The sequence below is a fragment of the Mastomys coucha genome, unplaced genomic scaffold (genome assembly GCF_008632895.1).
Source record: "Mastomys coucha isolate ucsf_1 unplaced genomic scaffold, UCSF_Mcou_1 pScaffold16, whole genome shotgun sequence".
In the NCBI taxonomy this organism is placed as follows: domain Eukaryota; kingdom Metazoa; phylum Chordata; class Mammalia; order Rodentia; family Muridae; genus Mastomys; species Mastomys coucha.
This window is the reverse complement of record NW_022196898.1, coordinates 37,603,997-37,624,711: the sequence shown is the minus strand read 5'-3', so window position 1 is coordinate 37,624,711 and position 20,715 is coordinate 37,603,997. Positions and strand designations below refer to the sequence as shown.

The 20,715-nt window shown below is 42.4% G+C and overlaps 1 protein-coding gene, 2 long non-coding RNA genes and 1 other non-coding gene across 5 annotated transcripts in view; 1 reads left to right on the top strand and 3 right to left on the bottom strand.

Moving 5' to 3' along the window:
- Khdc4 (KH domain containing 4, pre-mRNA splicing factor) overlaps positions 1 to 13,859 on the bottom strand; it is a 27,984-nt gene extending 14,125 nt beyond the window's left edge. For both annotated transcript variants that reach the window (XR_004119638.1, XM_031374415.1), the window contains exons 1-10: positions 13,742 to 13,859; positions 13,067 to 13,286; positions 9,945 to 10,073; positions 9,535 to 9,614; positions 7,848 to 7,900; positions 7,378 to 7,541; positions 4,524 to 4,735; positions 2,567 to 2,627; positions 1,697 to 1,754; positions 1,210 to 1,463 (exon numbers count right to left, since the gene is read on the bottom strand). Coding sequence is in view for 1 of the 2 variants with exons in the window: in XM_031374415.1 (XP_031230275.1) it covers positions 1,210 to 1,463; positions 1,697 to 1,754; positions 2,567 to 2,627; positions 4,524 to 4,735; positions 7,378 to 7,541; positions 7,848 to 7,900; positions 9,535 to 9,614; positions 9,945 to 10,073; positions 13,067 to 13,286; positions 13,742 to 13,779 (1,269 nt within the window). In the remaining variant the exon portion in view is untranslated. The remainder of the gene's footprint in view (positions 1 to 1,209; positions 1,464 to 1,696; positions 1,755 to 2,566; positions 2,628 to 4,523; positions 4,736 to 7,377; positions 7,542 to 7,847; positions 7,901 to 9,534; positions 9,615 to 9,944; positions 10,074 to 13,066; positions 13,287 to 13,741) is intronic.
- LOC116094554 lies at positions 6,881 to 7,008 on the bottom strand. Its single transcript, XR_004120192.1, has one exon.
- LOC116093140 lies at positions 13,568 to 14,815 on the top strand. The gene is made up of 2 exons (XR_004119639.1): positions 13,568 to 13,921; positions 14,285 to 14,815. It is a non-coding gene; the product is annotated as an uncharacterized LOC116093140 (long non-coding RNA).
- Positions 14,816 to 19,405: 4,590 nt separating this feature from the next.
- The window catches only part of LOC116094110, a 2,224-nt gene continuing 914 nt past the window's right edge, over positions 19,406 to 20,715 (bottom strand). Inside the window, exon 2 of the long non-coding RNA XR_004119978.1 lies at positions 19,406 to 19,553. This is a non-coding gene — a long non-coding RNA (uncharacterized LOC116094110). The remainder of the gene's footprint in view (positions 19,554 to 20,715) is intronic.

Sequence of the window (20,715 nt, the reverse complement as noted above, 5' to 3'; positions counted from 1 at the left end):
CTCAGAGCCCAGCAGAAGTGTCAGGTGTGTCATTCTAGCACGTAGGAGGTGAAGACAGGAATTTCAGGTATCTAAGGCCAACGAGGATTATATAAGAACACTTCAAATAACACAATGACAAGGTGTCCCCAGGGGAAAAGGCACTTGTCACCCAGTCTGATGGCTCTGGAACTTAGTTTGGTTTGGCTCTGAAAACTTAGACTGGAGCGCATATGATTGAAGGAGAGAAAGAACTCACTTCTCTTACACATCATCCCCATGACTTTTTCACATACAGAGTGGCATGCATGCACACAACAATCTATATAGTAAGCCAGGCAGTGGTGGCACACACCTTTAATCCCAGCACATGGAAGGCAGAGGCAGGTGGATTTCTGAGTTCGAGGCCAGCCTGGTCTACAGAGTGAGTTCCAGGACAGCCAGGAATACACAAAGAAATCCTGTTTTGAAACAAACAAACAAACAAACAACCAAAAAACCCCAATCTATATAATAAAAAATAAATATGGGCTAGAGAGATGGCTCAGTGGTTAAGAGCACTTGGTACTCTTGCAGTGATCCCAGGTTTAGTTTCCAGAAACTACAACTAGAATCTCAAATACACCCGCAACTCCCTGTTTAGGGGATCTGACCCCTCTTATATCTGCTACAGCACAAATAAACACATGGTATATGTATATGTGTATATGTGTCCATATATATGTACACGTACACACACACACACAAAAACAAATCCACATTAGAAAGAGAAGACCCGTTCAGTTCCAACAATAGGTGTGTGCTGTATGCTAGCTTCTTTGCCCTTAAGAACTTTTAGATCACAAAGCTAAGAACAGGGAATTAACACTGACCTGCCACTCATAATTAAAGATTACAATCACATTCATTAGGTGTTTTCTACAGAATTTATACAGCAACAAGAGTACAGAGGCTGTAGACCCCCACAATCTAGAACATTTGTCACTGAGTGCTTTATAGAAAGTCTGCCAATGACCCCAAGTGATATAGCTAACTAGGGGCAAGACATGTGAAACTAATTAAAAACTGTGGCAATGGGAGGACATATTATCCCTAAGTCCTCAGTGAGTTGGTGTAGGGACACAGAAGACAACAGGTCAAAAACCATAATAGGACTAATTTCTAGAAAGCACCCCGTCCTCAGTTCTTCCCAAGTTCAACAACAGCATATTACATATCCTGGCATCCTACCTGTCCAGTGCTAGCTGGAGGTTGCACTTGTGTTATCGGATACTGTGTTGGCACAGGTGGGACTCCAGTAGGTAATGCTGGCAAGACTCCAGGTGCCAATGAAACAGCTGGTGGCACTATGCTTGGTACTCCATAGGGAGGCTGAACTGGCTGCTGAGGAGGGGGAACAACAGGGTAACCAGACTGATAGCCATTGGATGGATAATATGGTGGTTGAGGAGGGATACTACTTATAGCAGAGGGTTGTGTATAGCCTGAGGGGGGAAGAAAAAAAGCGTTTAATCAGCTGCAGCAGAAAGAAACATTTTACCTGATTATTAAACAACACCTAGGAAGATAAACACTTAAGGCAAGAATGGCTTTCTGAATTACTCTAACTTGAAAGGACCACCACCAGTTCCCTGGCGTGAACTAGTCTACCCTCACGGTCACACTTAACCGTAAATATCAGTACCAAAAATATCTTAACACTTTAAGCCATACACACCTGGTAATGGTACAGCAGTATTAATTTGATTCACAAATCTAGAATATTCAGCATGAACCTAGAAAAATGGGTAAAACAAAGTTAATAAAGGCCAGACCCAAGTGACAGGGAATGAAAATTATTTCTGCTGATGCCCTGCTTCAATGAGTTAAAGGGACTACTGACTAACTAAGCTGTATGTAAATTCCATACATCAGCAGGAAGCACAATTCTAAACAACCAAACTACTGAATCTGGAGCACAAAGTCATTCCAAGACCACAGCCACACATGAAGAGAAGCTTGGGAATCCTTTGGGGGGTGGGGGTGGACACATGTAACAATTGTGCAGCTGGGTCCTCATGTGGGACTCCGAGAGCAGGAGCAAGCTGTCTACATTACCTGCCTTTGGACCCCCTTTCCTGATCTGGGTTACACTGTCTAGCCTCAGTAGTAGATGTCCCTATTCTACCTGAAACTTGATACTCCAACGTTGGTTGATATCCATGGGAGAAGAGAAAGAAGAGGGAGTGAATGAGAGGAGAGAGGGGAAGCTTTGACCAGAATATAAATATATAACTTGTTAATAATAATAAAAAAATATACTACAGGTTTCCTACAGCCAATCTTAAGAGAGGCATTTTCTCAACTGAGGCTTGCTCTGATGACCCCAGATTGTGTCAATTCACATACAATTAGCCAAGTCAGTATTACTGCATATAATGTTGATCAACTCTCACATCATGTGTTGCAGAGAACTCACTAAATTTAATACAATTATAATATGTTAATTTACTTTTGAAAGACCATGTCAAAGTCCAGTCTAGTTATAGATCTCTGCTAGAATGCACAACTGTGTACCTAGACCGATTTCAATCACCAGCAAACTCACTGTTTGTAAGAGATTCTCACAGAGCTTCTTGGCAGCAGCCAGGCCTTCAGGTTTGGGATGACTACAAATAAGAATAAATCACAAAATCAAAAGAGCAAAGTCAGAGTCTTATTTTATGCTAGTATACACAGTTACTTTAGTATATTCATTACAGCTCAAACCTACCACTCTGAAGCCATTTAAATAGGAACATAAAGATAAGGCTGTGTTGTTTGTTTTTGTAGTTGAGACAAGGTGTCACTATGTAGCCATGGCTATCCTAGAACTGTGTAAATTAGACTGGCCTCAAACACAAAGATCCACCTGCCTCTGCCTTCCCATATGCTAGGATTCAAGGGATTTGTTATTCTCTACCCCATCCCCACTAGCAACATAAGTCTTTTAAGTTCTAACTAATATACCCATGCTACAAGTTTTTTATAGTACCAATTCTGTGGATAATGGTCCCTTTGAACAGAGAGACAATGGCAGTACTGGAGAGATGGCTCAGCAATTAAGAGCAGTTACTGCTCCTCCAGAGGAAGATCTCATTCCCCTCACCTATATGGAAGCTTAAAACCATCCTTAACTCCAGTCACACCTGACTCAGTATACTCTTCTGGCCTATTCCTACACCAGACACATACACAATATACATACATATGTGAAGGCAAAACATTTAAACACATACAAATAAAACAGAGAGAGGAGGAAGCAGAGAGCAACTAATTCTGGTGTCACTTGTAATCTCAGAAAATGGGGGGTAGAGACAAGATCAGAAATTCAAGGTTACCCTGGACTATACAATGAACTCAAGTTCACTATAGTCTATATGAGACCTGTCCAAAAAATTAAAACAAAATACCATAAGCCAGGAGTGGTGATACATGCCTTTAATCCTAGCACTCAGGAGACAGAGGCAGGTGGACATCCATGAATTTGAGGCAGCCAGAGATCCTATATTGAAAATACCACCTCCCCACACCCAGCAACATCAGGTTTAGATCAGTGTCATTATAGGCATGGTCTGAGAGGTAGAATAGCAAAACAGTGCTTGCCTAACACCTACGAATCCCTAAATTCAAACCTTAGGACCACGCTTAATAATCACAGACTAGCAGAACCTATAGACTTGAATGCTAAAGCAACAACTAGCCCTTCTAATGAAGCTTTTAAAATTTTATTATTAAAACATTTTTCAAAAAATAAAACAAAACCAACAAACAACAATAACAAAAAATCAAAACAAACAAAAAAACAGCTGGGCAGTGGTGGCGCACGCCTTTGATCCCAGCACTTGGGAGGTAGAGGCAGGCGGATTTCTGAGTTCGAGGCCAGCCTGGTCTACAGAGTGAGTTCCAGGACAGCCAGGGCTACACAGAGAAGCCCTGTCTCAAAAAAACAAAAACAAAAACAAAAAACCAGAAATGATATAAAAAACAAGTATTTCTTTTAACCCCAGTTGTGGAGATATGGGGTTTCTTCGGACAATCTGCAACAAATGACTGATCTGCCTTGTGCTCTAGCAGAAGCTTGGTTTTGCCACTTGCAGTTTCCGTGATTGTGATATTTGGAATTCTGACAACTTTTCAGAGGGTATATACATTCGAGAGCCTTGACAGTGGGCTAACAACCCTGATCAGTGGTTGTTGGTCCTGTTAGGGAGAGGTTGGTTACAGATTCCTACTAGCCATGGTCCAAGAAACAAAAGGAAAGACTTTAGATTTAGAGAACTCTAATCTCTCTCTCCCGTTTCTCTTCTATCTACTGTTAGGGGGCACATCTGGGGGAATAAAGAGTAGAAATAAGAAAAACCCACAAAGTAGCAAAGACTAGTTACAAATGACCTTGGATTCCCAATTCTCCAGTTCCCACATTCGCATGCAAGGACCACAGGCTTTAACATCAGATTTCACATTATTAACATTTTCTCACTTTTACTGAGAAAGATTTGTATGTCCTCTGCTTTTATCCATACCTGATATAAATATACATGGGTTCAAAAGCTTCTCGGCCCGACGCTGGCTCAATGCAACCTGAGCCTTTGCCTCGTAGGAAGACTTTGGCACCAGTTTCAATTTGAATGTGTTGCAAATAAGAGCAGCCTGGACCTTCTACTTTCTCCTTAACATTAAAAGTGGGCACAGCATGTTCTAGACCCACAAACAGTTTATCTTGAACATAGTGCATCTGTAAGGGAACAGAGTACTGATTAGTAAAAGACAATAATGAAATAATCTTGTAGAAAACTATTCTACAAAGTAGTGTAATCCTCTATACACTTAGGACCACTTCCACATGGATCCTTGACAATTTCTATCATAATCTCCAAGATTTGCTTTTGGAGACATTTGTTGCTACAGCTCAAATGTTCTGAAATTCACTATGAAGCCTAAGTTGGTCCTATGATCTCCACACTCTACACTGAGCCCAAGGAGGTTTAACAGTAGAATGTTTTATGCAAAGTTGGCCAAGTGTAGACCTCTGTTAATATTGTTAACTTATCGGGCAAGAGGAAAATTTACTTTTAAGAATTGCCTCACCGGGCTGGGCAGTGGTGGCGCACGCCTTTGATCCCAGCACTTGGGAGGCAGAGGCAGGCGGATTTCTGAGTTCGAGGCCAGCCTGGTCTACAGAGTGAGTTCCAGGACAGCCAAGGCTACACAGAGAAACCCTGTCTCGAAAAAACAACAACAGCAACAACAAAAAAACAAAAAAAAAAAAAAAAATAGATTCATTTTATTATTATATCTAAGCATACTATAGCTCTCTTCATGCACAACAAAAGAGGTTATCAGATCTCATTATGGATGGTTGTGAGCCACCATGTGGTTGCTGGCATTTGAACTCAGGACCTTTGGAAGAGCAGTCAGTGCTCTTAACCACTGAGCCATCTCTCCAACCCAGATCTCGCCATCTCTCCAACCCAGATCTCAAGATTTTTGAGACCAGTCTTGTCTATATAAAGTTCCAAGACAGCCAGGGCTACATTGTAAGACCACGTCTAGGGGGCAGTAGAGGCAGGTACCTAAGCTTTCTAGTATTGACAGCCTCTCACACAGGCTCTTCCCCTCATCTCTTTCCAGAAGAGGAAATGATTCTGACTTTATGGGTATAAAATGTCCATGACCATATCAAATCCCTGAGGCTTTTAGCCATGCACAAACAGCAGTTCTTGTTAGCTGGCTACTATACTGTCCTGCCAGTCCACAGAAGGGAAACCAAAGCTGACAGGATGTTCCTGCAGGGGAAGCAGCACTGACAGCACCTGATTCAGGGTAAGTGGGAACCATCCCAGTGAACACTTTTGATACGAAAAAAGGGGGGGAGGGGAGAAAAGGCAGGCAGGTAGGGAGAGGCACCTGAGCAAGCTAGGGAGAACAAGTCAGTAAGCAGCAGTCCTCCACTGATTTCTACTTCAAGTTCCTACCTAATGATCTGTCTTGCCATCTAGTCACGATAGATTATAACCTGAGAGCTGAGATTTATCTTTTCTTCTTCAAGTTGCTTTTGGTCATGGTGTTTCTCATAGCAACAGAATACTAATTAGAAAAAGGCCAGCAAGGAGTTTCTTGTGTTTAAGAATAGAGCTTAACTGGTAGAGTGCTTGCCTAGCACCACATAAATAGGACATGGTAGGATGTGGTGCTAATTCCTGCCATGTAAGCTGGAACAGGGGGTTCAGAAGTTTCTGGTCAATCTTTGTTACACATAGAGTTAAAGTCTAGCTAGGAGCCCCTAAGACCCCATTTTGTTTTCCTGGCTGTCCTGGAACTCATTTAGTAGAACTGAGAGATCCACTTGCCTCTTTCCCCAAGTGCTGGATTAAAGGCATGCCACCACATACAGGTCTTGCTCTAAGACCCTACCATAATGAAGTATTATTATATTGTAATGAAGACTTGAACTTGTGGGGCTGGGGATATCAGTCAGCAGAGTGGTAGTCCAACATGCTTAAGCCCCGAGCTTGACCCCTGCACTGCATTAAAAAACAAGCACAGTAGCACATACACTCTAGCACTCATGAAGCAGAGGTAGGAGCATCAGAAGTTAGGGTTACTGAGGCTAGTCTGAGGTACAAGAACTTATGGCGCTTAGGGGAAGAGTACTTGCCTAGCATATTCTAAGCCTTGCTCGACCAAATCAGCACAAAAAAAACTAAAATTCTTCATGTTCATGTACCTATCTTATCTACAAAATAATTATTCTAGTCAGCAAGATATTTAAAAAAACAAGAAAACACACACACATACAACCAGAATACAATGTTGACTAAGCATACCCACTTCTCTTCAATTTATGCTAAACTAAATGAAAACTAGCAAAGAGTGTTGAAAATGTTGGGTAGTACAGTGAGCCCTGTGGTTTTCTCTAGTAAGGGCTGCTCTCTCCACCCCTTTGTCTAGGAGGAGTGTATCAGCAAAGTCTTGCTTCATCAGACTCAGCCTTCTTGATCCTCCAGGTAGCAAGCTTTCAAATGCAAATTATGACTGTCTTCACACTTTACAATCTGTATGCCCTTTAATCTAGCTACCCCCTCTATTTTAAAACCCATAAATATGAAGGTAAACATTTAGGTGGTATTGGTCCATAGTATTATAGGCTACTTATAGCTTACACACTTTTAATTCCAAATTCCATATAGTCATATCTACAGAATAAAGACCCTGCCTCCAGAATGGATATATGTATACATATATACATATGTATATAGGTATATATATTAATAAAGCAGGTAATTCTCAAGTTGGAACTTCAGAATTGTTTTCCTTCCTATGTATTATTGTGCAAAATCATCTTTATAACACTAACAATCTCTTGTCAAAACCTACTCCTGACTGGAAGGAAGGCTTCTGGTTAATAGCAGGTGATAACTGAGCAATGGGAGCTGGTTGGTGATAGACAGTGACTGTTGCACCATTAAAAGTTGGACTTGTCCCTGTGGCAGCCTTCACCACTCCATTGGTGATTATTTCTTTGATTCGGTTTACAGCTCCTAGGGAAAAATTGCAGACAGTAAGATACCACACAAGGGCTGGAAATACAGCTCTGTCACTAGAGTAGTCACACTGCATTCATGGGGCCCTAGGTTTGAGATCTAGCACCATGACAAATAAAGTAACTATACCAAAGAATGAATTGACTAACGTCCAATATACCATTATATAAACCTCAATTCAATTTTTAAATTTCACAAATATACAACTCCCATCTCCATAAAGTTCACAAACAGCAGTTAATCAAGGACAGTAAGTGATGTACTTTGCTTTGCAAGAAGACACACAAGCCAAAAACTACTTACTGTCGACTAACTCCCGTGTCTGTCCCTGAACATGAAGATACAATGGACGGTCTCTGTAAAAAGAAATATGAAAGATTGATCCCAGAGCTGGGGAGATAAGACTAGTTGATAAAAGACCTGAATTTGATTCCCTAAAGCCCATTATTAAAAAGCCAGGTATGTAATCCTAGTACTGAGGAAGTAGAGAAAGGAGAATTCCCTGGGCTCACTGCTCAGCCAACTTGGCCTACTTAATGAGTCCAAGGCCCACAGAGAACCTGCCTTTAAAAATGTCTACTGGAGCCGGGCATGGTAGTACACACACTTAAATCCCAGTACTCAGGGGCCAAAGGCAGAAGGATCTCAAGCTTGTGACCAACCTGGTCTGCATACTACGTTCTAGGACAGCAAGAACTATGTAGTGAGACCATGCAGCTAAAAAGAAAGGGGGGGGGTGCGCTGGGGATGGAGAGATGGTGGTTATAAGTAATTCCTGCTCTTTCAGAGAGCCTTAGTCTGGGTCTCAGCTCCTGAACATAACAAAAGTGAAAGCACGACACTCATGAAATAAAATGAGTACATTGAAAAGCAAAGAAACAGCTCCAGAGGAACAACAACTAAGGCTGTCCCAGGCTTCCCACCCATCTGGACACACATGAACACACAAAAAGGCTGCTTTCCTAGCTGGATGGTGGTGCACACTTTTAATCCCAGCTGACATAAGGCAGACAGACATGAGGACGGCCTGGTCTAAGGTTACAAAGAGAAAATCTCTCTCGAAAACAAAAAACAAAAAGGCTGATTCCTACTGGTCAAAACCTAGAGTTAAATGGATCATGAATTCTATTTTGCAAGACTTAACGGGAGCTGTCAGTTAATTTTTAAAAACAGATTGAGGAAGTAGGAATGGAACTCCACTAGTAAAACACTGGCCTAGCATGCTTAAGGCCTTAGGCACAGGTCAATCACTAACACTGGGTATAACCATATGTACCTTAATGTGAAGTAGAGGCAAGAGGATTAGAAGTTCATGGTCATCAAAGCCAGGCTAAGATGACCTCATCAAACCTGCCAAACAAAACAAAAAAGCTCCAGTTTTAGAAATCTACTCTCTAATTTTCTTGCTATCTGTTTCTTTCTTTCTTTTTTTCTTTTCTTTTTTTTTTTTTTTGGAGACAGGGTTTCTCTGTGTAACCCTGGCTGTCCTGGAACTCACTCTGTAGACCAGGCTGGCCTTGAACTCAGAAATCCACCTACCTCTGCCTCCCAAGTGCTAGGATTAAAAGTGTATGCCACCACTGCCTGGCTTGTTTTGTTCTTTGAGGCAAAGTCTCTCATTGAAACTTGGCTTAACAATTCAGCTACGCTACCTGGCCAGCAAGTCCTAGGAATCTTTTTCAGTTTCTTTAGACCTGAGATCATAGACACAAGCTGCAACATCTGCATACTGGGACATTCAAACTCAGGACCTCACACTTTCATTACAAGCATTTTGGAGACTGAGATATGTCCCCAGCAAAAAAACAAAAGTTTAGATATTAATCATATCATAAACTTTTGTGGGTTTTATCCTTAAAAAAAAAATGTGAAATGAAATCTAACGCCACTCCTCTTCAAGCTACTAAACAAACACTCTTAGTACAGGTTACCTAAGAAAAGCAAACAAGACATGAGCATCCTGTCTGTCCCCAAACCATAGGATACACACCCAGGTCCCACTTTGGCCTTCTCCTCAGTCGTCATGAACCGTCCCCGAGTTGACACAGCAGCCCCACTAAGCCGACTGATCTAAAAGAAGACACGTTCTATTAAAAGGTACACAAGATTAAGGCACCACAAGTATATATAACTATGAAATTTAAACATTTAAAATATAATATGTTATAAAGTATTTCAAGCAAAGAGAAGACTACTTCTCCCATTCATTTCACCAAGTATAAATTGTCCTCTATCTGAAATTTTGATTGTATCAAACCCAGAGAGGGCAGTCACCCACATCTGTTTCATTACTGTCCTCTGTGGTTAAACCCAAACACACTAAGGAATCCTTGTGTTCAGAAGCACCTTTCTGAATTTTCTGAATTGGCACCCTCCCCAAAGTGCCCCATTCCCACACACCTCATCTTGTGTCTGTCCTCGTGTCAGCAGATTCCTACACGTCAGAGGCACGTCATTGATTTCTACTTCAGCCACCACCAGGTCATCTTTGCTTTTATTGCTAGTTAGGCTTTTGCCAGGGGCCTGAAGCTACAAAATAGGGGAAAAAAAAAAAACTTAAAAAGCTTTTACAATGATTTTAGTAGTCTGATTTACAGTTATCAAGTGCCACCTACTTTCCCACTCTTTGTCTACCAACAAAATGTTTTTATCTGAACATTCTTCACAAATGGTATAAAAAAAAAAGAAATAAAACTTCACTTAAATGGCATCACCGGACTGGCAAATTCAGTCAGTAAAAGCACTTGCCATGCACGATCTATCGGCCAAAGTAATGTCAAAAAACAAACAAACAAAAAAGCCCCAAATAACCAAAACCAAATAAAGTAGAGAAGAAACTCCACAGAGTAGTTCTATGGCACCTATGTCCAGACAGACAGACAGACATATACAGATATGCAGAGGCACACACACACACACACACACACACACACACACACACACACTGGTTTTTCGAGACAGGGTTTCTCTGTGTAGTCCTGGCTGTCCTGGACTCACTCTGTAGACCAGGGTGGCCTCGAACTCAGAAATGCACCTGCCTCCCCCTCCCAAGCGCTGGGATTAAAGGTGTGCGCCACCACCACCCTACCCCCCCACACACACACTTTTAAAAACTATTTCTTAAAAATATGTCAAGTGGTGGCTAGAGACAGGGTTTGACAGTTAAGAGCATTGACTTCAGCCAGGTATGGTGGCACACACCTTTAATTGTAGCACTTGGGAGATGGAGGCAGGTGGATCCATGAGTTTGAGGCCAGCCTGGTCTACAAAGAGTTCACGACAGCTAGGGATATATAGAAAAAAACAGGGGTAGGAGGGACCCCCTCACTGCTCTTCCAGAGGGCCTATGTTTAGTTCCCGGTACCTAGATCATCTGTAACTTTTAGTTTCAGGAAATCAGACACTAGACATAAACATGGCACACATACATACATGTAGGCAAAAACACCCATAGACATAATATACATGCTAGAGACTTAAGTTTTAAAGTTCCCATTAGCTGGGCAGTGATGGCACACGCCTTTGATCCCAGCACCTGGGAGGGCAGAGGCAGGTGGATTTCTGAGTTCAAGGCCAGTCTGGTCTACAGAGTGAGTTCCAGGACAGCCAGAGCTACAGAGAAACCCTGTCTCAAAAACAAAACAACAAAAATGTTCCCATTAGTTTTAATCCTAGTACTGGGGAGGCAAAAGCATAGAAGCACACTGTGGGGGAATATGAGGCAGAGGAAAGAGGATCTCTGTAAGTTCAAGGTCAGCCTGGTAGAGTTCCAGGACAGAGAGCACTTTGTACATAGACTGCCTCAAAACAAAAACAAAAAAACCAGTACGCTCCAGTCACCTAATAAATTTTTATGGTACTATAAAAACTACAGACAAGAAGGTAAAGGTCAGAGTTATGATGCTTCACAGATCAACTTGTTGACTATTTATGGAGTAAAACTGTAAAAATACACAACAACCCATACACCTCATTCAACACTAGGAAGCTGTGTTTATGCAACTTTTTCTTTCTTTCTTTTTTAAAAAGATTTATTTATATATTTATTTATTATTATATAAGTACACTGTAACTGTCTTCAGACACCCCAGAAGAGGGCATCAGATCTCATTGCATATGGTTGTGGTTGCTGGGAATTGAACTCAGGACCTCTGGAAGAGTAGTCAGCGCTTAAGCCCTAAACCATCTCTCTAGTACCTCAACTCTTTACAAACTTAACATTTTTTCCACTTTATGGCAAAGCAAAGCTTCAGACTGAAGATTTAATTACACTGTGAATAGACTAAAATAACCAAATACTCTCAACTTGCCTGAGAACAATCAAAACACAACTTATTTTTCCATTTTTAGCTCATATTTAATTGTATTCATTCATTAAAATACATATTTTAGATCTAATGAAAGAACTTTTTTTTTTTTTTGCTGGTTTTTTCTTTTCTTTTGGAGACAGGAAGAGATTCGCTTGCCTCTGCCTCCCGGGTGCTGGGATTAAAGACATTGACCACCACTGCCCAGCTACAAGACACTTTTTTTAAAAAATATTTTAGCTCTTGAGTGATAACCACACAAGCACGAGGATGTGAGTTTTGATTTCCAAAAACACATGGATCAAGCCAAGCATGCTATTCCCCATCTGTCATACCAATGCCCCTAACAGAAGATGGGAGGCAGTGATGAGAAATCCCTGGCCTAATATAAACACAGCAGTAAACAGAGACAATGGAAGGTAGAGACCGATACTAAGGTTATCCTTGACCTCCTACATTCACCATGGCAATGGCATTCCTGCAGACTAGCACTTGTGTATGTCATACCAACACACTCATGAGGATCAGCTAGACGCTCAGAACATAAAGGTGCTTACTGCCAAGCCCAATGACCTTAGTTCAATCCCTAGATCCCTCATAGCCAAGCCCCAAATCCTATGAGACTTGCAATACACATACTGAGTATTTTTAAAACACTGACTTGACTTCCCAGAACTTCATGTATCAGAAACATACTGCTTTAAATATCCATAAGACAACTGAGTTAAGTTTCTAAGCCCAAAAACTAGTTCATAAAAGTAACAAGACCAGCCAGGTGGTGGTGGAGCATGCCTTTGATCCTAGCACTTGGCAGGGTCAAAGAAGGCAGAGAGGGGTCTCTCTCCATTAGTTCGAGGCTAGATCACGGTTCCAGGACAGCCAAGACGACATGGATTTGTCTCGAAAAACAAAACAAGGTAACTACACCAATTAAAACTGCCTGACCTCAGGATGTGAAGATGGGGCACACACACTCGGGGAACAGAGGCAAGAGGCATCTCTACAAGCAGGCCTGCCTCCTCTACGTAGAGTCCCTGTCTCAAACAAAAAAACAAAGCCCACTGACTTGCAGGAAGGACTTAACAAGGTATCATCTAAATAGTCCCAAACTTGATCTTTACTCTAACCGTTTTCACCTTCATTAGCCCCAATGATTACGCAACTGAAAGGTGAAGAGGGAAAAAAAAAAGCCAAAAAGCCAAAAGAGCAGAATACCTTCTCGGCCGCATTCTGAGACGGTTTCAGCTTCCCTTTGGCCATGAGCATAGCATTGATCTTGGCAGCCACGGCAGCGGCTGCATCCAAGGCTCCCGAAGGGGCGGCGGTGGTGGCGCCCCCGGGGCTTCCCCCGCTGCCAGTGACTTCCCCACCTGGGGCCGCTGGCGGCAGGAAGAGAAGCGGAGCTGGAGCTGGCTGATCCCATTTGCTGCGGCGCCTACAGGTAGGAAAAGGAAAATACTGGGGCCTAAAGCCTTCCTTTGTGTGGTTCCCTTAGTACGCTCTATCCCATTTCGCCCGTCATGTTCCACGTCCGTGACCGAATTTCCTATCTAAAACTCAATTACGTTCCCCGTAGTCTCACATCTTTCGAGCCCCTTATGAAACATTCCTCTTCCAGCCACTTCCACCCAAAGACTCGGCTCGGCCTGGAGTGCTTTGCGTTTGCCTTCTCCTTGGCTCGCCCTTCTAAAACACTCAGTTCCCTTCCCTCTCGCACGGCGGCCGGCCTTTTTCCGGGCGCCCGAGGCCTGCTCAACATTCTCTGCAGAACCCCGGCCTCCGCGTACGGACGCGTCCTACTTGCGGGCCCGTCCACCCCACACGCAGCCTCGCCGGCCTCCCTGCCAGGGCCCGTGCTCGCTGCCCACGTCTGGCCCGCGAAGCCCTTACCCGCCAGCGGCAGGATGTGTCGCGCTCCCTGCGGACATGGCGGCCGGCTCTAGTCAACCACCCGCCAACTACCCACCACCGCCCTCCCGCCACTTCCGCCCAACGCGCTGACGCACAGCCTTTTCCGGCCGTGAGGTAGGGCGGTTCCGGCGAGGAGGCTTGATTCCGATTGGACCCTCGGTAATTTAAAGCGTCTGGAGTGTCTGTGACAGAGGTGCCTGTCGATTCTCCTTCTTGTTCCCTTGCCCTTAATAAAAATGGTTGCTGTGCCTGATTTAAAAGCGAGTGTCGGCCTAGGAGAATCCATTTTTATTGTGGGCAAGCTAGTCACCTGGAAGAGACGTCTAGGTCAGAAAATGAATCCGACTTTCTCTGAGTTCTGTTTGCTCACGTGGAGTCCCAGCCTGTACCAGAGCCGAGCTCTTCCTGCGACTTCAGCGCACTCCTCGATTCAGCCTATGAAAAAGGAAATGATTCTTTCCAAAGGTCATTTGCACAACTTCCTTTTCTTTCTTTCTCTTTTCTTTTTTGTTTTTCTCTTAGGGATATGAAGCTCCAGTTTGATCATGGCAAAATCGTAGGCACTTGGACAACTTGTTATGAAACAAGTAAAGTTGAAGAAAAACTGCTCAGCATGATGGCGCTTTTAAAAAACCGAAGGTAGGGACTGAGAGATGGTCCTGCAGACAAAGGCACTAGTGGACAAACACGACGATCTAAGTTCGATCCCTAGAGCACACAAGGAAAGTTGCTTTCCGATCTAAGAACTGTCACGGTGGAGATTCAAAATCAAAATTTATGAAATCCCCTTCTCTAAGGGCTGTGTGTTTACACTTGGCTGCCTCTTCAATATACTGAAAAGCTTTAATTTTAAGGAGTTTTGGGTGAATCTGGAAAACAGATCCTTAACAACGTTGTATGCAAGTATTCTTTCAACAGAAAACAAACCAACCCAGAGTGCTAGCTTACAAAGATGTTTACATTCTGATATAATCCATAGAATAAAATTCACTTGAAAACTAAATAATAGGGGCTTTGGCATATAATAAATAAATATATATTTGTGGTAGGAATGAAGACACTGCTTTGTGATGACAACCACATTAATGTGAACGAGGCGCGCCAGGTGTTGGTGGCACACGCCTTTAATCCCAGCACTTGGGAGACAGAGGCAGGCAGATTTCTGAGTTCGAGGCCACCCTGGTCTACAGAGTGAGTTCCAGGACAGCCAGGGCTACTCAGAAAAACTCTTGTCTAGAAAAACCAAAAAAAAAAAAAAAATGTGAATGAGGCGCTCCCTTAATCTTTTAGGGCTAGCACTCCAGTCTTTGGCTTTTTTGACATGAGAAAGAATTGCAGGATAAGCCAGTGTGCACCACACAAAGTAAATAAGTCCTGATGAAACAGTTGCCTGACGAACACTGGGATTGAATAGTTAAGTCCTGTGTTTACTAAAATCAGCATGGCAAAGCAGCTTTGATTCTACACCCGTTCTTTCCTCCCTTTACCTCTCTCTCTCTCTCTCTCTCTCTCTCTCTCTCTCTCTCTCTTCTTCTCCCCCCACCCCACCCTCTCTCTGAGGTCCTGCTGATACTATGTGAAAGGACATGAACTTACAACCTCCACTGTAAAATTAAGTATCTTTTATTCACCTGATATAATTGTTGTCTCTGAGCCTTGCTGTCTCTGTCTGCTATCCTAGGACTAGTCCTGAAAACTTCGCCTCTGTACAATCTTATCTAGGCCTAAGATGGCTTCAGCCTCTGAGACTTACTGCTGAATAAGTTCTCCCTTTCTAGTTCTTTCTGAATTCTGGCTGGCTGGTTCAACTTGGCTGGCTGGCTTAAAACTTCTCTCCAAGCTGACTGATTCAAACTGGTTTCTTTCTACTTCTTTGTGAATTACTCTGATAGGCTTTAAACTAACTCTGGCAATCTACTCTAATCTTCTGGCTTCTTCTCATTCTCTATTTGGTTGTCTTTACCCATGTCTAGCTTGTTCTCTCTTCAACTTACTATGTAAAACTCTCCTGATAAAACTGCCTCTGAATTCCATGAACTGACTGAATGGAACTAAACTAGAATTCTGAGCTCAGAATGCTTCTGTCTCCTGAGTCCTGTGCTTAAAGCTTTCCTTTAATGGACCTGAGCTTTTCTTTACCTCAGACTTGCTCTATACAAGGGTGGCCTTGAACTCAGAGATCTGCTTGCCTCTGTCTCCTGGGATTAAAGGTGTGTCTGTATTCTAGCTGGATCACACAGACCTAGAAGGTCTTTGGAGCAGCCATGTGCTGAATTTGAATTCCTCTACAGGCCACTTTACTAAAGCAGCATAATTCCTAACCCCAATTAAACACATCCTTTTACCCAGAGTGTAGTCCTCACCCCACATCAAGGACACTTTGAAAGAGAGACCATAACAGAACACCACAATCAATCAAAATGAAGAGTTGTGAAGCCCAGACTGGATATATCTACAAACACTCCCACACCTATGGCTCAGAAAACACTACCAAAAGAAAGAGAGGATAGAAATGCTGTTAAGAGCTGGAAGATTGCCGGGCGGTGGTGGCGCACGCCTTTGATCCCAGCTTGGGAGGCAGAGGCAGGCGGATTTTTGAGTTCAAGGCCAGCCTGGTCTACAGAGTGAGTTCCAGGACAGCCAGGGCTACACAGAGAAACCCTGTCTCAAAAAAATAAAAAAATAAAAAAAATAAAAAGAGCTGGAAGATTAGGGATTAGGATTATGATGTTGTGTTTCGTGGGAATGTCAAAAGCTACACCCATAAATTCTCACCAACAGCTGAACAAGCACAACACAACTTCATATGTCAGCTGCCTGTCTTAAATTGGCTTTAAACTTGTAACCCTCCTGCCACATCTTTCCAAGTGCCAGGATTCTAGGCAACTTACTACCATGCCCAGCTTTGTAGCAATTCAGTAGTATGTTGTTGCTACTGTTGTTGCTTTGTTTTGTTTTATAAATAACTTTTTTTTTTTAGATTTATTTATTACTATATGTGAGTATGCATAAGTAGCTGTCTTCAACCACACCAGAAGAGGGCGTCAGATCTCTTTAGGGATGGCTGTGAGCCACCATATGGTTGCTGGGATTTGAACTCAGGACCTTTGGAAGAGCAGTCAGTGCTCTTAATCGCTGGGCCATCTCTCCAGCCCCCCCGTTGTTGCTTTGTAAGCAGACCTTCTGTAACCAAGCTGATCTCAAACTTCTGATCCTCCTGCCTCCACCTTCTAAACACTAGAATTAGTAGTGTGAGCACTACTGTTGCCAACAGCCTCTTCTGATAAAGAAACACAGTTTACATCTAAGCAGATACTAATTCTTAGTACACTAAGGACAGGGAGACATTTCTAGCCCAATAAACTGGAGTGCACTACTTCTTAACAAGTAAATCTTGTAGGATATTTGATCACATGGTGAACACTGAGATTGTGCTATTTACTGGAAAAACAAAACAAAACTGTTTTTAGTTGTGGTGTGGCCTTAGCACTCATCTTTAATCCAAAAGCCTTTTGCTTTAATATTGTAAATAGGATTAAATAAAGTCAACCACAGGTCAAGAGGTAGAGCAAGCAAGCAATTGACAGGAAGTAAACGTAGGAGTATTAAAAAAGAAAACCAGTAAGAGAGAGTCAGAGGATTGATAGACACACAGGAAGTAGAAGGGAGGGACATTGAGTTTGAAGGAGGTTGTTTGAGACAGCTAGAGAGAGGGAATTCCTGATGGGACAACAGCTGAAGAGGAAGGTCATCTGGGTGCTTTCTCTGCCTCTCTGAGCTAGCAGGCTTTCACCCTGGCATCTGCTTCCTGTGTCTTCATTGGTAAAATTGAACACTTGAGATTTTGTTAAAAAACAAAACAAAACTGGTGCTCTAATGTGTGGCATGACTGCACAGAGAAATCATGCCAGCTAGGAAGAAACTGAAAAGCCATCATGTTTGGTAGGACACTTGGGAAGTCCTCAAGGAGAGAGTTAAGTAATATTAGTAAGAAAAAACTTCCCCATGTTAAGGATGGGAACTATAATACAGGGTATTAAGACCCTGAATAATGCTCCTTTAGATGACTTGAAAATTGAAGCAGAAAATGTAAAGTTAAAAGACTTGAGGTTGACGTAATACCAATTATAGTTACTATCAGTCTAGTAATTCATGTTTTATCCTTAATAGACATAGTGGGTTTTGTGCCAAATATGAAAAATGGTTTGATAATTGTGCCAATATGAAAAGAAGATTGATAAAATCAAGCTTTAGAAAGACTTATACATTAAAATAAGTAAAATTACTTAGACACAGACAAAACAGTTTAGACAAGAACCTACTGTGCCACCCCATGATGAAACTGAAGAGGTGCAGCCCAAGGTTGTTAGAAAACCAACCGTGGGGGCTGGAGAGATGGCTCATTGGTTAAGAGCATCAACTGGTCTTTCAGAGGTCCTGAGTTCAATTCCCAGCAACCACATAGTGGCTCACAACCTTCTGTAATGGTCATCTGCCACGGGCCGGCCAGTCTGGGCCTCCCTCAACCCGTGGGGGAAACAGGGTCCTAGTCAGGTTGACAAGGTATTGTCAAAGAAATGACAAACAGAAACAACACAAGGGAGTACAGAATCTGAGTGCATTTGTACAAAGTAAAATCAAGCTTATGTAGTATACAGAAACAGGGCAAATAATAGAAGTCACCTAGGCAGGAGACGGCTACATCAAGGTCATTGAGAACAAGCAGCCAGGTGCAAAGCGGAGGAACAGTGGTATCCTTTTTCCTGGGCTATTTTGGTATTTTGGTAGCCCCAAGATAAATTCTCTGGGTCTGTCTGAGGCAAGCAGCTGAAAGTCATATACTAGCATTCCTTGGCTGTAACATAGATAATTAGTGACGGAAGCCCTACAACTTCTCTCTGGTTAGTAAAGCAATTCTGCCTTGTGTGGGACTGCTCTGATAATTAGTGCCTAACTCTGGAAACACCCTATCTGGTAAGACAGCTTCTTTGTAAAAATTCCAAGCTAATTACAGCTAGGAAATCTATTAGGATTATTGAAACACTGTGGCTGGGTGGTGGTGGTGCACACCTTTAATCCCAGCACTTGGGAGGCAGAGGCAGGCAGATTTCTGAGTTCGAGGCCAGCCTGGTCTACAGAGTGAGTTCCAGGACAGCCAGGGCTACACAGAGAAACCCTGTCTTGAAAAAACCAAAAAAAAAAAAAAAAGGTGTATTATTGGGCTGGAGAGATGGCTCAGTGGTTAAGAGCACTGACTGCTCTTCCAGAGGTCCTGAGTTCAATTCCTAGCAACCACATGGAGCTTATAACCATCTGTAATGGGATCTGATGCCCTCTTCTGGTGTGTCTGAAGACAGCTGCAGTATACTCATATACATAAAATAAATAAAGAAATCTTTAAAAAAAAAAAAAAAGACGAAGAAGAAAAAAAAGAAACACTGTGGAGGCCAGGAAATAATGTTTAATCTCAGATTAGCTAATAACGAAATATTTTTTAGGGCACCTTTATGCCAGAATAAAGAAAGCACGCAGATCTCTCCACAGACTTTAGCAGAGACCAGTCTGGAACACATCTGAGTTAGGAGATGCCAGTGACTGAATATCCCAGGAGATTGGCCCCCTTTGAAGTGTTCGCCTCAGGTCCACGATCAGGTTTTCAGGCCTGACAAACAGACATTACTGAAGAAGATGAGTGCTGCGTAACAGTCATCTGATGCTGTCTTCTGCTGTGTCTGAAGACAGTGACAGTGTACCCACATATATGAAACAAATATGGCTGGAGCAACCTGGGCTGGAAAAAAAATAAAAATAAATAAGTAAGTAAATAAAAGAAAACCAACCTTAATTTATCCAGTTACTGTACAAGACCTACCATCAGATGACAGGTACCTCCAAGGTTTTTTTTGCAAAGATTGACTTCAGCTAAATAGAATAGTGTTAGATTCAGAAGTCAAACAAATATTAATCATATCTTTGACTATGGAAAATGCTAATTCATACTGGGAGGTGGTGGTGCACGCCTTTAGTCCCAGCACTTGGGAGGCAGAGGCAGGCGGACTTCTGAGTTCGAGGCCAGCCTGGTCTACAGAGTGAGTTCCAGGACAGCCAGGCAACACAGAGAAACCCTGTCTCGAAAAACCTAAAAAAAAAAAAAAGAAAAAGAAAAATCAAAATGGCAGATGTTTTAATTATGGTAAGCAAGGTCATTTGAAAAGGGGTTGTAGACAAGGCATTCCTAGAAATAATTTTTTTTTCTAGAGATAATCCAAAAAGAAGGTCCCAGCCTTGTGTAGTATGCCAAAGATATGGCAAAGGCCAGCATTGGACTAATGAAATGCAGATCAACAAGGGATTAAAAAGAGGTACCTATTGATCTGTGGAGTCCAGTAGAAAGATCATAACACTCGCCTAACACATGGTTCACTGATGCTTCATCGACTACTGATGGAAACCACACCAATGGAAATAGCAGCCTATAGATGGGGGGGTGTGGAGTTGGGGGAATGCATGGCCAATACTGAGGAAGGAACCACAAAGTCAGTGCAGCACTGTTGGCTATGAGACAAATAACTAGGAAAGCAAAAGGAAATATCTATTGTCAATTCATGGTATGTGTGCAATGGTTTAGCTATATGGTCATCAAAATAAAAGCACACTAACTGGCAGATAAATGGCAGAGATATCTGGTCATGGGAGACATGAATGAACAAAGCAAAACTTGGCAAAGACATCAAATTTATGTAGTTCATACTAGCAAGAGACAAAATGTCAAGAAATAATGAAATAGCGGACAAATTAGCATCATGTTTAATTAAGACTAAGATATTAAAATTTGCCAGGGAACAAATACAGAATGTATCAGTAAGAATGATAGATTGCTGGGCGGTGGTGGCGCATGCCTTTAATCCCAGCACTTGGGAGGCAGAGATAGGCAGATTTCTGAGTTCAAGGCC